Source organism: Sander vitreus, chromosome 24, assembly GCF_031162955.1.
Source record: "Sander vitreus isolate 19-12246 chromosome 24, sanVit1, whole genome shotgun sequence".
NCBI lineage: Eukaryota > Metazoa > Chordata > Actinopteri > Perciformes > Percidae > Sander > Sander vitreus.
In genome coordinates, this window is record NC_135878.1 from 13,276,176 (window position 1) to 13,293,480 (window position 17,305).

General features: G+C 42.7%; 2 protein-coding genes and 2 non-coding genes across 5 annotated transcripts in view; 3 read left to right on the forward strand and 1 right to left on the reverse strand.

Annotated features, from left to right (window-relative positions):
* LOC144512809 (uncharacterized) overlaps window positions 1-11,387 on the forward strand; it is a 50,059-nt gene extending 38,672 nt beyond the window's left edge. For both annotated transcript variants that reach the window (XM_078243750.1, XM_078243751.1), the window contains one exon: window positions 8,105-11,387. In XM_078243750.1, coding sequence (XP_078099876.1) covers window positions 8,105-9,258 — 1,154 coding nt within the window. In that variant the 3' untranslated portion in view covers window positions 9,259-11,387. The remainder of the gene's footprint in view (window positions 1-8,104) is intronic.
* Window positions 1-17,305, reverse strand: part of LOC144512820 (uncharacterized) — a 289,800-nt gene that overhangs the window by 203,800 nt on the left and 68,695 nt on the right. The gene's annotated exons all lie outside the window — the stretch shown is intronic.
* On the forward strand, window positions 14,352-14,425 carry trnat-agu (transfer RNA threonine (anticodon AGU)). Its single transcript has one exon. It is a non-coding gene; the product is annotated as a tRNA-Thr (tRNA).
* On the forward strand, window positions 14,912-14,984 carry trnat-cgu (transfer RNA threonine (anticodon CGU)). Its single transcript has one exon. It is a non-coding gene; the product is annotated as a tRNA-Thr (tRNA).

A 17,305-nucleotide genomic window follows, 5' to 3' on the forward strand; every position in this document is an offset into this window, starting at 1 on the left:
ATTCATACTCCCCTATTGCTAGATGGAGTCTGTGGCCAAAGCACTGGAGCCTAGTCCAATTATTTAGAGACGCTGCCTTCACCACATTCGCTCCGTTGTCTGTTGTCATGCAGACAAGCCTCTCCTCCTGCAAGCTCCAAGAGGCCATCGCCTCCCTCAGGCCCTGGGCAATTGACTCGCCCGTGTGATCTTGTGGGAAAAAAAGACGTTTGCAAGCATCGACTCTGCATTGCAAAATCTTCATCGATGTAATGAACTGTCAAACCCTTGTACGGATCCATTGTCCTGCTTGACCACAGATCCGTTGTAGTTGCAAAGTACTTTACATCGGCAAGCTCACTCTCTATTTCCCCTCTGCGTTTTCTGTACATCACGGGTAGTGCCACCTTGGAAAAATAATTGCGCGAGGGGATCACGTATCGTTTCTCCAGAGTTTTGACCATGAATTTGAAGCCTTCGTTTGTCACCGTGTTTATTGGGCAAATGTCTTTGGCCAAATGAAATGTGAGTGCATTTGTTATTTCACTGTGTCTTTGGGAGGTGGATGGGTACGGTGATGCGCTAAACAGGCTCGCTTCGATGGATGCCTGAGTTGATGTTGTGGGATGATTAATCTTTGCAACGCTTTTCTTGGCCCTCATACATTCATCGTATTGAACTTTATGGTGATTTTTTAAGTGGTTAAAGAGGTTCGTAGTGTTGCTTTGTGGCGCCAACACAACTTTGCGGCACTCTTTGCATATGACCTGTTCTTGTTTTGTGTCCCTTGACGATCTGATTGTCGGGACAAGCCCTTTGGCCTCGCCCTCTGCTACGTTAGACTTTTTTTTTGTTTTCCATGTTAAGTTTATAGCCTCATGACTGACTGCTATCTGTTGTGGAATTCTCCTCACGTGTTACTCTGTCCTCTGTGACTGTCTACATCTAGAAACTAATGGAGGCACGTGATCAGACAGTGGTTTAAGGAGCGCTAGATTGGCTTTGCAAAAAAATAAATAAATAATTTAGATACGGAATGACGCATTTTAAATATCGCGCGATCACGCAAAATTGATCGTGGGAAGCCAAAATCGTGATCAAAATTCGATTAATTGTGCAGCCCTAATATATTGCTTAGGCTACACTACGTTAAGACAGTAAATAAACAGTCTGGCTCAAAATGCTTTCTTTTCCGTGACTAAATGGCTCTCCTGTGAGCAGCTGCGTGAGTGAGTGTGTGTGCGTGCAGGAGGACTGAGTTCCCTTGGCGATTTAGCAATACTGACTCAAGTGACTCTATGAGAGGCCGTATAGGAAATAATTCATACTTCTGTCTTACACACACTATCATAATCTTGCATATACGACAGGACCCGATGGGACCTTAATTTCTATCATTTTACATGGGCTCGCACTCCGGCTTGCGTGCGACAGTGCAGAGGCAATGGAGAACATTTTAGTTGGGAGTGACAACACTGAAATGAATGAAGACCCCCCCCTCCAGTACATTTTGAAACTTCAAACAATGTTGTTGTTCCATAAGATGACTGTTTTCAATGAAACTGTTATGAACAGCCTTGTCTGAGGGGCAGCTCATGGAGAAAATCCACTGAAGGTCGTGGGGAGAAGCCCAGAGGTGGAATTGCATTTGCTCCCGTCGCAAAGGCCAGGATACCCCCAAGTTGCAAGTGTCCCTCTTGCTCTGAAAAAGAAATACACCAAAGAACACCAAAAAAGAAATTAAACTTAGCATGTAGAACACTTTTAAAAAGGAGGGAAAGAGAGACAGACAGAAGGGCATATGAAAAGATTTTTATTCCATAACTAGCAATAATACTTACCCTCAACATCCAGCAGGTAGTCCCTCCCAAAATGCAACCACACATTCCTCTGCCCTTCTTTTGTTGCTGCCCGCTGCTGACAGTCGAATTTCAAAGAGCTGTTCTACTACATCAGCTGTGAGTGGGGGATGGCTTGTGACAAAACAGCGAAAATAACTTATTTTCGATGACTGCAAACGGTACACACACACACACACACACACACACATAACTATTACATATGAGGTATTCGGGTCTACTGGACCCGAGTGTAATTATTACAGTGTAATAATTGTCAGTGCTATAAAACTTAACTGTGTCCTCCCCCTAATTGGAAATTGCTGTTTGTGTGTGTGTGTCTGCGTCTCTTTGTGTGTGTCTTTGTCTGTATGTGTGCGTGTCTGAGTGTAGGTGCTATGAAACTATGTTGTCTTTCTGCGCCTGCTATTCCCACACAAAGTTACAAAATTGTTACATTTCAAGTACTTTTATCTGTCCTGATTAAGTTCTAAGAAATAAGCACCAATAATGATCAAAAATCTTGTTTCTATTTTTTTTAATTTCTTTTTACCTTTTTTATAATTGAATTTCCTTGTTTACTCACAAAAAAGGAATATGATCATATGATCTCACAGGAGTAAATTGCAAATATGAACCATAAATGATGTATATATCATTGGTAATTGAGCTAAAGTAAACCTCTGTATTTTTACATAAATTGTTATGGCTGTATTGATTTAAAAGCCTAATAATGTGGTGGGTCCACCAGACCCGGGAACACTGGCTGTGTAACAAAAATATGAACACCTTAGAAGGGTTAATTATGTTTGCCAAAAAATGGAGTTACACAAACCTTTGAAGTGCTCCACTGACTCGATGAACCACCTGAAACATGATGCTATCCTCCAACAAGAGATCTTTGTCTTCTATGCGTTTCAAAGTCCTTAGACACCCAGCATTGGCCAGATAATCTGTAATAAATCATTGTATAGTATGAACAACATAAGATTAGATATATTAAACAAGGAGGCCTGGATGTGATGATGAAATTAGGTGATGCATGAATTTATATGAATGACATCTATTATCTCCGGGAACCATCACCTTATCGTGGTGGAGAGATTTGTGTGTCCCTATGAACCTGAGGGCTGTGTTGTCTGGAGCTTTGTGCTCCTGGTAGGGTCTCCCAAGGCAAAGTGGTCTCAGGTGAGGGTCCAGACAAAGAATGGTTCAAAAACCCTATGAGAAATCGAGGTAGAGATGGAGTGACCCTGCCCGGAGGAAGCCCGGGGCCCCCGTCTGGAGCCAGGCCCAGATGGAGGGCTCGTCAGCGAGCGTCTGGTGGCCGGGTTTGCCACGGAGCCCGGCCGGGCACAGCCCGAAAAAGCGACGTGGCAGACATCTCTCCATCCCATGGGCCCACCACCTGTGGGAGGAACCGCTGGGGTCGGGTGCACTGCTACACGGGTGGCAGTGAAGGTCAGGGGCCTCGAGGGACCAGACCCAGGCAGCAGACGCTGGCTCTGGGGACGTGGAATGTCACCTCTTTGTGGGGGAAGGAGCCGGAACTTGTGCGGGAGGTGGAGCGTTACCAGTTAGATCTGGTGGGGCTTACCTCTACGCACAGTCTTGGTTCTGGAACCATACTCCTGGATAGGGGTTGGACTCTTTTCTTCTCCGGATTTGCCCAGGGTGTGAGGCGCCGGGCGGGTGTGGGGATACTCACAAGCCCGCTGAGCGCCGCTACGTTGGAGTTTAACCCGGTGGACGAGAGGGTCGCCTCCCTACACCTGCGGGTTGTGGGGAGGAAAACTCTGACTGTTGTTTGTGCATATGCACCAAACGAGAGTTCGGAGTATTCGGCCTTCTTGGAGACCTTGAGTGGAGTCCTGCATGGGGCTCCAGTGGGGGACTCCATAGTTCTGCTGGGGGACTTCAACGCGAACGTGGGCAATGATGGAGACACATGGAGAGGCGTGATTGGGAGTAACGGCCTCCCTGATCTAAACCAGAGTGGTTGTTTGTTGTTGGACTTCTGTGCTAGTCATGGATTGTCTATAATGAACACCATGTTCGAACATAGGGATGCTCATAAGTGTACTTGGTACCAGAGCACCTTAGGCCAAAGGTCAATGATCGATTTTATAATCATTTCATCTGATCTGAGGCCGTATGTTTTGGACACTCGGGTGAAGAGAGGGGCGGAGCTGTCAACCGATCACCATCTGGTGGAGAGTTGGGTCAGGGGGTGGGGGAAGACTCTGGACAGACCTGGTAAGCCCAAACGGGTAGTGCGGGTAAATTGGGAACGTCTGGAGGAGGCCCCTGTCCGACAGACTTTCAACTCACACTTCCGGCGGAGCTTTTCGTGCATCCCTGTGGAGGCTGGGGGCATTGAACCCGAGTGGACAATGTTCAAAGTTTCCATTGCTGAAGCTGCGGTGAGGAGCTGTGGTCTTAGGGTCTTAGGTGCCTCAAGGGGCGGTAACCCACGAACACCGTGGTGGACACCGGTGGTCAGGGAAGCCGTCCGACTGAAGAAGGAGTCTTTCCGGGATATGTTATCCCAGAGGACTCCGGAGGCAGTTGCAAGGTACCGAAGGGCCCGAAGCGCTGCAGCCCGTGCCGTGAAAGAGGCAAAGCAGCGGGTGTGGGAGAAGTTCGGAGAAGACCTGGAGAAGGACTTTCGGTCGGCACCAAGGTGCTTCTGGAAAACCGTTCGCCACCTCAGGAGGGGGAAGCGGGGAACCATCCAAGCTGTGTACAGTAAGGATGGGACGCTGTTGACCTCAACTGAGGAGGTAATAGGGCGGTGGAAGGAGCACTTTGAGGAACTCCTAAATCCGACTAATACACCCTCTATGGTAGAGGCAGAGCTGGAGGATGATGGGGGATTGTCGTCAATTTCCCTGGTGGAGGTTGCTGAGGTAGTTAAACAACTCCACAGTGGCAAAGCCCCAGGAATTGATGAGATCCATCCAGAAATGCTTAAAGCTCTGGGTGTGGTGGGGTTGTCTTGGTTGACACGCCTCTTCAACATTGCGTGGAAGTCTGGGACGGTGCCTAAGGAGTGGCAGACCGGGGTGGTGGTTCCCCTTTTTAAAAAACAGCAGGTGCGGTATTACATTCAATTTATCGCATCGTTGTAGCGAAAAGAGAGCTGAGCCAGAAGGCAAAGCTCTCAATCTACCGGTCAGTTTTTGTTCCTACCCTCACCTATGGTCATGAAGGCTGGGTCATGACCGAAAGAACAAGATCCAGTGTACAAGCGGCCGAAATGGGTTTCCTCAGGAGGGTAGCTGGCGTCTCCCTTAGAGATAGGGTGAAAAGCTCAGTTATCCGTGAGGAGCTCTGAGTAGATCCGCTGCTCCTTCGCGTCGAAAGGAGCCAGTTGAGGTGGTTCGGGCATCTGGTAAGGATGCCCCCTGGGTGCCTCCCTAGGGAGGTGTTCCAAGCACGTCCAGCTGGGAGGAGGCCTCGGGGAAGACCCAGGACTAGGTGGAGGGATTATATCTCCAACCTGGCCTGGGAACGCCTCGGGATCCCCCAGTCGGAGCTGGTTAATGTGGCTCGGGAAAGGGAAGTTTGGGGTCCCCTGCTGGAGCTGCTACCCCCGTGACCCGATACCGGATAAGCGGACGAAGATGGATGGATGGACATCTATTATTTAACTACTTCAATCACAGTAGTATACTGAGCACTGACCAAGCCTGTTGTAAACATTCATATTCATTCAGAAACTAATCACACAAGCTAAAGTGCAGATTACAGAAATATAAAAACAAATATGTGGCTTTACCACACTTGGTAGTATTTAGATTATTATTCACTGTAATAAACATATGGATTGCGCTTTTTAATATTAATAATAATACATTTTATTTATATAGCGCTTTTCACGGTACTCAAAGACACACACAGATCGTCACCCAGTCAGATGATTGCAACTCAGCTAGCCAGCCAATGCTAGAGATTTCTCATTTAACGCTATCTTTGCTGTAAACAGCCTACTGTGATGTCTCCTTACCCAAAGATAGGCGAAATCCAATGAATGCAGAACTACACTGTAATAAGCTGCGCATTGAATATCAAATTAAAATGTGTTTGAAATTGAATAACAGGAGCGCAGCAATGGGTACTATAACTACCAATGTGCTTCCATAACTGCTGCTGCTAGCTGCTATCTTTTTCCTCCTTGTCAAAGTCAAATGTATTTGTACAGTAAAATATCATATACTGTGGTTAATCAAAGGGCTTGACAGATACTGTGTCTTCTCTCTCATGTAACAGCAGATTTAATTCTGAAACCTGACTTCTGAAATTATTTCACACAGCTTGCTCAAACTTGCTTGATCATATTATCTAGCACTGAGATATTGCGGAGTTTTCAATGGAAAATGGCTAGCCCGTGTTGTATGTGGGTAGCAACTAGCTAGCGGCGCTAAAGTCACGACCATGCTAACATGAATGAAATTCTGTCTCGTCTGGTAACGGGGTCCTCCGTGTTCCATTGAGCTAGCTAGAAGTAGTAGCGCTAGCGCTGGAGCCAGGTCTGACTGGATTTGCAGTTCCACCCCTGAATAATCGCTGCATCTCCGAATCAGAGCTCTGTTGGACTTGATTTAATTGTTGAGACATCGTTGACAATAGCTCACCATTTCCTAAAATATTATTTAGAAAACCCACAGCTTCAGTTAGCCTCTCTCTGTCCATTACAGCGCCAAACTGTTATGACTTTTTATAAGGATTTTGACCGTCAAATACTGCTTCTTCTTTGTCAACCAATCAGGAGCTGACTAATCAAACTCCCTTCCGTTTCAAACAAACTCTCACACACACACTACTATTCTCTCTCACCTACACTACTATATTCTCTCGCATAAACAACTATACATTCTCACATATTCAACTATATACTCTCTCACACACTACTATTCTCTCTCATATACACTACTATACTCTCTCACATACACTACTATACTCTCACATACACTACTATTCTCTCTCACATACATTACTATACTCTCTCACATACACAACTATACTCTCTCAAATACACCACTATACCCTCTCATACATACATGTAAAAGGATTATAATAGTGTGTGTGTATATGAGTATGAGTATAGTGCTGTATATGCAAGATCCACACTTCTTCCTCCTTATGTTCAACATCCACTGCTTCAGCCTGGGTTTGCTCACATCAAAAAAAGTTTTGTGTTAGGTCTTAACATTATAGCATAATTAATGCGCTGTTTACATTTTAGACAACCAATTTTTTTTACTGCCTGTGGGCTTAGTTGACAGAACTTGTCTGTGTGGTGAGCAGTGGTGGCCTAAAGGTTAAAGAAGCGAGCCGGTTCAATCCCCAGACTGGCAGGATAAAATCTGGGTGGGGAAAGTGAAAGAGCAGCGCTTGTCCCTCCCTCATTACCACCACTGAGGAGCCCTTGAGCAAGGCCCTTAACCCCAACCGCTCCAGTGGAGCTGCTCAGTGGCCAGCGGATCAGACTGTGGTTGTACTGGGCAGCTTCCAGGCATGAATGTGTAACTGTGTGTGAATGTGACAGGTTGTCGTTGCAAATGAGGATTTGTTCTCAATCGACTTACCTAGATAAATAAAGGTAAAATAAATAAACATGAACATTGCGAAAGTGTATCACTTGATTTTTGACAGGCTATAGAACGAGAGTATATAACAATACAGTTGGCTAAAGGCTTCCCATTGACACTTTCCCTGACTGGTGTTAGGTTGATAAGGGGTTGAAATGCTTGTGTGTTTACCTCAGACATTTTTCTGCCTTCGCTGTTGTCACTAGCGTTGTAAATTAGTGAGCAACCAGCAGTAAACATGGCTAACAAGTTACTTTGCTTGTGTTAGCCTAGATTGTTAGCAAGCTACTAACCCAGGATAACGCTAATTGTAATGCCTCATGTAGATAAACACAAAATACCAACAACGGTCTCACTGCAATAAACTACGTTAATGTCTAAAGTCCAGGCTGAACTGACAGTTTGGATGTTATCGAAGGTATCGAATGTTAAACTTACCGAACAAGGAGAACAGAAGTGGCCTTGACTGGTGTTGACGACTGGATTTGAGTGAAGTGGAAGCCCGGCACTGTCAGTCAGTAAACAAGGATCATATTGCATTCATGTCCCCCTTGTTATTGTAACTGGAAAAAAATCTTTAAATCAAAGATTGAATTGAAAATCCTGACACCCCTATTTATTATGAGAGTGAATAGAGCTACTTATCAAAGTATTGTTAAGATTCACATTAATAGCTGTTAGTTTGTGTTTCAGCTTTACCTTCAGATGTCCAGAAAGTGATTGTTGGTGAAGAACATCAGCAGGAGTGGAGCTCCAGTCTGGACCAGGAGGACACAAAGCCTCCCAACATTAAAGAGGAACAGGAGGAACTCCGGATCAGTCAGGATGAAGAGCAGCTTCAACGGCTGGAGGAGGCTGATATCACCAAGTTCCCATTCACTCTGGTCCCTGTGAAGAGTGAAGACGATGAAGAGAAACCTGAGTTCTCACAGCTTCATCAAAGACAAACTGAAGAGATAAAAACAGAAGCTGATGGAGAGGACTGTGGAGGACCAGAACCAGCCATGAAATCAGATCCAGATACACATTTACAACCGGACACTGATGATGAGACTGGAGACTCTTCTGAACCTGAGACTGATGACAGTGATGAAGAGACCAGAGAACCTCAGTCAGGTTTAAACTCTATGAATAATGATAGATTCCCTGTTAGTGATTCAAGATGTACTACTGATGAGAAAGCATTTAGCTGCTCTGATTGTGGGAAAAGATTTGGCACCAGTATAAATCTAAAGATACACATGCGATCTCATACAGGAGAGAAACCATTTACCTGCTCAGTCTGTAAGAACGCTTTTACATTGAGGCAAAGTTTAAAGAGACACATGCGGTCTCATACAGGAGAGAAACCATTTAGCTGCTCAGTCTGTAAGAAAGCTTTTACAGAGAGTGGACATTTACAGACACACATGAGAATCCACACAGGAGAGAGACCATTTATCTGCTCAGTCTGCAAGAAAGATTTTGTACAGAGTGGAAACTTACAGGCACACATGAGAATCCACACAGGAGAAACACCATTTATCTGCTCAGTCTGTAAGAAAGCTTTTACAGTGAGTGGAAGTTTAAAGAGACACATGCGAATCCACACAGGAGAGAAACCATTTAGCTGCTCCGTCTGTAAGAAAGCTTTTACAGAGAGTGGAAGTTTAAAGACACACTTGAGAATCCACACAGGAGAGAAACCATTTAGCTGCTCAGTCTGTAGGTTGGCTTTTACAGACAATGGGAATTTACAGAAACACATGAGAATCCACACAGGAGAGAAACCATTTAGCTGCTCAGTCTGTAAGAAAGCTTTTACAGATAGTGGGAATTTACAGAAACACATGAGAATCCACACGTGAGTGTTGCACGCTCCCCCCTTGTTTTGCTTTTCCCTGTCTGCTCTATTCAGGTGATCCTGATTTGATCGTTTGTGGGTGGCCCTGTACTTACGGAAGGCTGTATAGGGGTATGGCACAAAACCCAGATGATATTTGGAACTAAATTCATGATATTTGGATATTAATAAATAGTAATAGATAATTAAGTAGATGGAAATACATTTCTGGGTGTTTTACTTGACCACAAATCGTGCTGGAATCCCCACATTAAATACAGCGGGGAAAATAAGTATTGAACGCGTCAACGTTTTTCCCAGTAAATATATTTCTGATGGGGCTATTGGAATGACATTTTCACCAGATGTCAGTAACAACCCAAGTAATCCAGACATACAGAAATGAAATCAGAACATGTATGTCCATGCCAAAAGTTATGTGTAATAAAGTGGAATGATAATGGGAATAAATATTGAACACATGAAGAAAAAGGGGTGTAAAAAGGCATGGGAAGCCAATGAACCAGCTGAAATCTGTTAGTATTTAAGAAGCAATCCTGCCCCCTATTAGTGCAAATTAATATCAGCTGGATTAGTCCTGATTGATGGCCTATAAAAAGATTTATCATTACCAAGGTGTCACTCAAGGTGCATTTCATGATGGGTAAAAGCAATGAGCTGTCCCAAGACCTTCACAAGCTTATTGTAGAAAAACATATGGATGGCATTGGTTACAGACGAATATCGAAACTTCAGAAAGTTCCAGTGAGCACTGTTGGGGCCGTTATCCGGAAGTGGAAAGAACATCATTTCACCATTAACCGGCCACGACCAGGTGCTCCTTGCAAGATTTCTGACAGAGGAGTCCATAGAATACTTAGAAGAGTTGTCGAAGAACCAAGGACCACTCGCGGAGATCTTCAGAAAGACCTGGTAGAAGCAGCTACAGTTGTTTCAAAGAAAACAATTAGTAATGCACTCAAACGCCATGGCCTCTATGGACGCACATCACGCAAGACACCACTGCTCAAGAAAAGACGTGGAAGCTCGCTTAAAACATCTGGACAAGCCAATGACATACTGGGAGAATATAATCTGGTCAAATGAGACCAAAATTGTACTCTTTGGCTGTCATAGCATACACCATGTTTGGAGAAATGGCACTGCACATCACCCTAAAAACACCATACCAACAGTGAAGTTTGCAGGTGGGAGCATCATGGTGTGGGGCTGTTTTTCAGCATCTGGCACTGGCACTGGCAGACTTCATATAATTGAAGGAAGGATGAATGGAGAAATGTACCGTGATATTCTTGATAAGAATCTGCTGTCATCCACCAGGATGCTGATGATGAAACGAGGGTGGACATTTCAGCAAGACAATGATCCCAAACGCACAGCCAAGGAAACTCTCAATTGGTTTCAGAGAAAGAAAATTAGAATGGCCAAGTCAATCACCCAACTTGAATCCAATTGAAAACCTCTGGAAAGAACTGAAGATCAGAGTTCATAGAAGATGCCCCCGGAACCTTGACGATTTGAAGACGGTTTGTTTGGAAGAATGGGCAAAAATCACAGCTGCGCAATGTGTGCGACTAGTTTCTTTATACAGGAGGCATCTTGAAGCTGTCAAGTATGAAATACATTTCAGCAAGTGTGTTCAATACTTTTTCCCTGTGTAATTTCACTTTATTACGCACAACTTAATTTATGGACTTATTTGTTTTGATATCTTTGTACGTGTGGATTACTTGGGTTGTAACTGACGTCTGGTGAAAATCTCATGCCGATAGCCCCATCACAAATATCTTTACTGAGAAAAATGTTGACGCATGCAATACTTATTTTCCCCGCTGTATCTGTGCATGAAGTTGGCCAGGAGTATTGGTATATTGAACAAAACTAGATACATATTGAACCAGAATACACTACACACTCTGTACTACATGCTTATTTTACCTTATTTGTTAAACCATATTTCTAAATGTCGTATGCTGTATATACATATCTATTTGTTTTGTAATAATATGATATTGTAAAGTAGCTTTTCTTTTTGTTTTCTTTGGTAAATTCTGACTGTTTTAATTTTGTGTTTTCTTTTGCACCATTGTTGATTGTTCGAGATAAATAATAAATCAAATCAAAGATAAGGGATTAAGCAGGGATTTCCCAGTTATCCTGGCCCAATTTAGCCCTGACTGAAAAGCAAGTGCGCAAGTGCTGTGCGGCTAGCCTGGTCCTGACCAATCCGGGGGCCTTTTCTTTTTACCCAACAGTGGTTTTACCTTATTATCATTTTTTATATATATATATATATATATATATATATATATATATATATATATATATATATATATATATATAGGTGGGAAACGCATTTTTGTCTCATTGCATGCATTGTCTTAGTCCGGCGCCGCTTAGCTTGATGTAGTGAATGGAATCGTTTGATGCCGGTTAGCATGTCGTGAGTAAAAGTGAGTCAACAACAAAAACAACCTAATTACTTCTTGTGGCCTGTGTATTCACAACGAGTACAAATAGCAATGCAGATTAAGACTAGACGATTTCCTAGGCAGATATTGACTTGGGACTATATTGGGTGGAAGTACAGCCGAAGCACTGCTACTCGGGCACAGAGATATATCACGCAGCAACTCTGTGTGAGTACAGATCTAATATGGGTCGTTCTATCCTGTAAAATAACCATGCGTCATGTTTACAATAATCACTTACTCTGTGGACAGCTGTTTATTGGGTCCATTCGGCATTTTTCCCAGTTGGCTTTATCACACGTAAATTTTATTAACGTAAAAAAAAGTAACGTGGTTTAATGTAGGCTACCTTAACAACGATCAGTGATCACCAAATTTCCCTCTCACATTGCTCCTAATAACCACTGAAGACTGTCAAAAACTTGAACCCGAAGTCCAATTATTATGGACATTATTATCTGACATTAAGCGTTTCTGCTTCACATTTTGAGCAGGGCAGCTGAGCGGCTGTGGGTTGACTCCCCACGGTTCTCATGGGGTTTATAAGTCCTAACGTGAAAAAGCTTAACGTGGTTTAATGTACCTAAACAACGATCAGTGATCACCAAATTCTTTGACAGTTTTCAGTGGTTATGAGGAGCAACATGAGAAATTTGGTAATCATTGATCGTTGTTTAGGTACATTAAACCACGTTAAGCTTTTTCCTTACAATAGCCTCAATGAAGCAGAAACGCTTAATGTCAGATAACGTCCACAATAATTGGACTTTGGGTTCGATTTTTTGACAGTTTTCAGTGGTTATGAGGAGCAATATGGGAGAGAAATTTGGTAATCGTTGTTTAGGTGGCCTACATTAAACCACGTTAAGCTTTTTCACGTTAAGCGTTTTAGAATGTCCCCTCATAGACTCGCGTATTTTAGTAATACGTAAAGTAGTAGGCCTACACACAGCATTGTACAAGGCCTACACAGTAAGCTAACACACGGTGAATGTGCACAATGAATGTGATGTTGCCTATGATTGCTGAAGCAAATTAGATGGCTAAATTCATGCTGTTGGCAAGAGCAGATCATTTGTTCCTGTGTCTGGATGTTGTGTAACCTACGACATTCTGCACACTAATCAATTTTGTGATATCCTAAGTATTACTGACAGGAGTTGGCGTTTTACATTGAGAATATTGTGAATTGTTGGTGTGATTTACGAGTCGTCCAGTAGATGGCGCTCCAACATAAAGAATAGTGTTACATTCTATGGTAAGCTAGATTTAGTTACCTATTTTATGTGAGGCCCTAAATAAAAAAAAACATAACAAATTGCAAAAATCACTTAATTTCTTCCCAATAAACCTTTTTTTCCCCAGGAAGAGTTAGATGAGACTACCCGTGTGTGGGGTTCCCATGTCATCAGACTATCAAAGAACGACAGAGTGTCCAGTGGTCGACCCAGAGTCACGTACAGTGGCAAGAAAAAGAATGTGAACCTTTCGGAATTTCATCGTTTTCTGAATAAATCCGTCATGAAATGTGATCTGATCTTCATCGAAGTCAAGAGTATTGACAACCGTTATGTGTCTAAAATAACACACAATAACACAAACAAATTCTGATCTTTCATGTCTTTATTGAACACACTCATTCAACATTCAAAATGGCAATGGAAAAAGTAAGTGAACCCTTAGAATTAAAAACTGGTTGACCCCCCCCTGGAAAAAAAAAGCAGTGGTTTCCTTCGTGGCGTCCTGCCGTAGATACCCTGCTCGTTTTACGTATTGTAGACTCGCGAACAGAGATGTTAGCCAGTTCCAGTGACGCCTTCGAATCTTTGGCTGTCATTCGGGGTTTGTTTCTTGACCTCATTGATGAGTCTTCGTTGTGCTCTTGGTGTCATTTTGACTGGGCGCCCACTTCTTGGTAGAGTAGGAACAGTCCCACAGTGTCTTTATTTGTAGATTGTTTGCCGAACTGTAGACCGGTGAATTTCTAAAGTCTTTGAAATAACTTTGTAACTCTTGCCAGCTTCACGTAAATCAACAATTCTTGATCGTAGATCCTCTGAAAGCTCTTTTGGCGAGGCATGGCTCACATAAGCGCGTTCTTCTTGTGCAGAGCAAACTCCAAACGTTTGAGGGGTTTTTAATCAGTCAGAGTAGTTGTAGTCCACAACTCCAAACTCATTATCTTAACGAGACTCCAGGTGTGCTAAAACCTGACTCCAGTTAGCTTTTTTTGAGGTCATTAACTCACATACTTTTTCCACAAGCACTATGAGTTTTTTTGGGTTGTTCAAAATACCCCTGACGTAGATGAAGATCAGATCACATTTTATGACAAATTTATTCAGAAAACCATGAAATTCCAAAAGGTTCCCATACTTTTTCTTGCCACTGTATCCTTCATTTCTTACCTACTAGTACTTCAGAAGAGGTTTTTGAGAATGATGTCACGTTCTAACATCCAGACTCCCTGCTCATTGTTCTTGGGGACTTTAACAGTGCAAACCTCAGCAACATATCAGTTATAGTAAATGGAAGAATGTGTCAATCAGTCAGTATACTGTATATTGTACAGCTTATACAAGGTAAAAGAGAAATTAAGACTTAACATTAGAGAAGTCCTCAAGGAGGTGCTGTGGCTTAGTTGGTTAAAGTGCCTGTCTAGTAAACAGGAGATCCTGGGTTCAAATCCCAGCAGCACCTTGTTGTTGCAGAGATTACATCTGTTTGCATCCCATCAGCATGTGTACCCGATCCCCATGCTACCCTGGTAACAAATGAAAAAGGTAAAAGAGGATTGAAAAGGCAGTTTTCCCTGGCATGTTACATTTACACAGAAACACTACTTTAACACAGACGTAAGATGGTACATGAAATGCAGAGCAATGCAAGGTTAAGCTACAATACCCACCTAGTTTATTCATCAGCCATTTCTGTTCATTTGACCTAATTATGCTGTTTTGATAAAAAAAAAACTAGTATATTGATTATTACCTCTCCTCCACTCTGTAAGGAAGAGCCTGGAAGAAACTCATGTCAGTTCCTTAAATGCCTTGGCCATTAAAGTTCAAGTTTATTTCACCTCTGACCTCAGTCAGCATTACATGCACGCTTAAACCACACCCAACGGTGATGTCACAGAGTCCTGGTATACACCCGGGCCACGTTCCGTTTAGTTATCGTGTAGGAGGCGCTGTAGCTTAGTGGTTAAAGCGCCTGTCTCGTAAACAGGAGATCCTGGGTTCAAATCCCAGCAGTGCCTGATTATCAGTTCGTTTACACATGCAGTTGTCACCAGCGTTTACATACAGTGACTTGTTTATTATTTTAACAAACTTAATTCCTGATTTCCCAGAGCCCAAAAGTTATATGTAACATTAGGATATTAAAGGTGCAATATGTAATACTGACAGCTAGTGTTTAAAATAGTTACCGCAGTACAAATTCTAAATACTGGAGAGAGTCGTCTCCCCAGCCCCCCTCCTCCCCAGACTCGACGTTCACAGAGGTTGCCAGGCTAGGACCGCAGCATTCACAACAGTGTTGCTAGACACTTGTCTAACATAGCCAGACATTACTTCCCAGCACAGTGGAGTAGCTAACGTTAGATACTGTCTATATTGACAACATGCGGGTTTGTGTCCTGAACAAACCCGCCATTTTTAAATAGTTTAGCCAGCTGTGTTTTTTTTTTTTGCTGCCTCCATCTTCTTTTGAAACAAAATGTGTCTTCTGGCTGCGGCAACAACAACACACCTTCGACGTTCTGTGTGTGTGTCGCATTAGGTCACGGCAGTTTACTGCGGCGCCGCTATATAAGACGACCAGCCACACTGAGGCGGTACTAAAATCTGCAGTGGAAAACGGACACACGGTGCGTCGAGTCGAGTAGAGTCGAGGCGAGTCGAGCAGGTACCATGTAATGGAAAAACGCCATAACAGAAATAGGCGTGAAACTTCCCCAGCTGATTACTGACATTAGAGACGGGGTTTGGTGAATGATATACAACGATGCCAACAGAAGAACAGGATTGCAAGAACGAGACTGACGGCAACGTTTTTGTCTCCGATCTGACAGCTGATTGCTGACGACGTGCAGCTGGACTCCTGACTCCCTCACAGCTGGCTCCACTCCTGCAATCAAACACACAGACACCGGCACAGGGGAGGAGAGGGTGCGGACGAAGAGTCAACGTTTACCTCCTATGTCCTTTACTTACTTCCTTAACCCCGATGGTAAACGTCATGAGGTCAAGGAAAGGTGCGCAGGAGAATTCAAAAGGAATTAGGAATAGATAACAGCTGTGCGAGGAGAATCCGACTGTCCTTACACTCGGCTGCGTGATCATGCGGCGGCGGGTGTTATTGACGGATGTATTTAAGTTTAATCGAGAAAATGTACTTAAAGTATTAAAAGTAAAAGTACTCAATGCAGAAAAATCCTCATATTTTAGAAACTGGAAACAATCCAAACTGTTCTGTCAATCAACTACGTGTTTAGTCGTTTAATTATATCAGCTGTATTGTAGGCCTAAACATTGTTGGGTGCTTTCATTTATAATGAAACATTGTATTGTATAAACTAGATGTGTTTTGCGTGCGTAATGTGTAAAGTAACTAGTAACTAAAGCTGTCAGATGAATGTAGTGGAGTGAAAAGAACAATATTTCTTTATGAAATGTAGCGGAGTAGAAGTAGAAAGTGGCATGAAAATAATAGACTCAAGTAAAGTACCTCAACATTTGTACTTACGTACAGTACTAAGTTACATTCCACCACTGGTATTGACCTTCTTTGAGTCAACTTCTCTGAACTGCATTTCCGTGGAACTGATCTTTAACTTGATACGAAGCTGCTAACGGATTACCAAATATACTGTAGTTATGTCACCATGACAACCAGGGCCGGCTGAGATGTTCCTATCACATTAATGCTGTCAGTGTCTTCTTATTATTTCCGGTAGACGTGTTAACATCAGCAGAGTCTGTCAGAGGAGACAGAGTTACAGCTGCAACTAACCATTATATTATAGTTGATGAATCTATTCAAGGAATAAATAATTGAGTCTATAAAACACCAGTAAACAGAGAATATGAACAGCACATTTTGTCAGATTCCAAAGTGAGGTCTTTAAATTGCCTATTTTGCCCGTCCCAATAGTCCAAAACCCAAATATATTCAGTAGATGTGAATCTCTAGGATTTTTGATAGCATCTTGTTGACATTTAAATATGAAAAAATGTGAAAGATCTACATCTGATTATTGTGTATAATAAACCTCTAACTTTGAAGTTGAATATTTAAGGATCATAGTTCAAAGAATAAGAATAAAAGGGAAAAATCATCTTTTGAAAATTGATGTTAATGCCTTAATTAAAAAAATCTGGAAAAATCCAACCTTTACGGAAACCAATTTTCTATGAAAAGGGAAGTTTGGGGCCACCTGCTGGAGCTGCTGCCCCTGTGACCTGATGCGGATGATGATGGTTGGATGGATGGATTTATCAGATATCCAAGTAATAAGCTGGATAGATAAGTCTAGATAAATTCTCCATCTCAGAAAGCAAAATAAATCCAAAGATG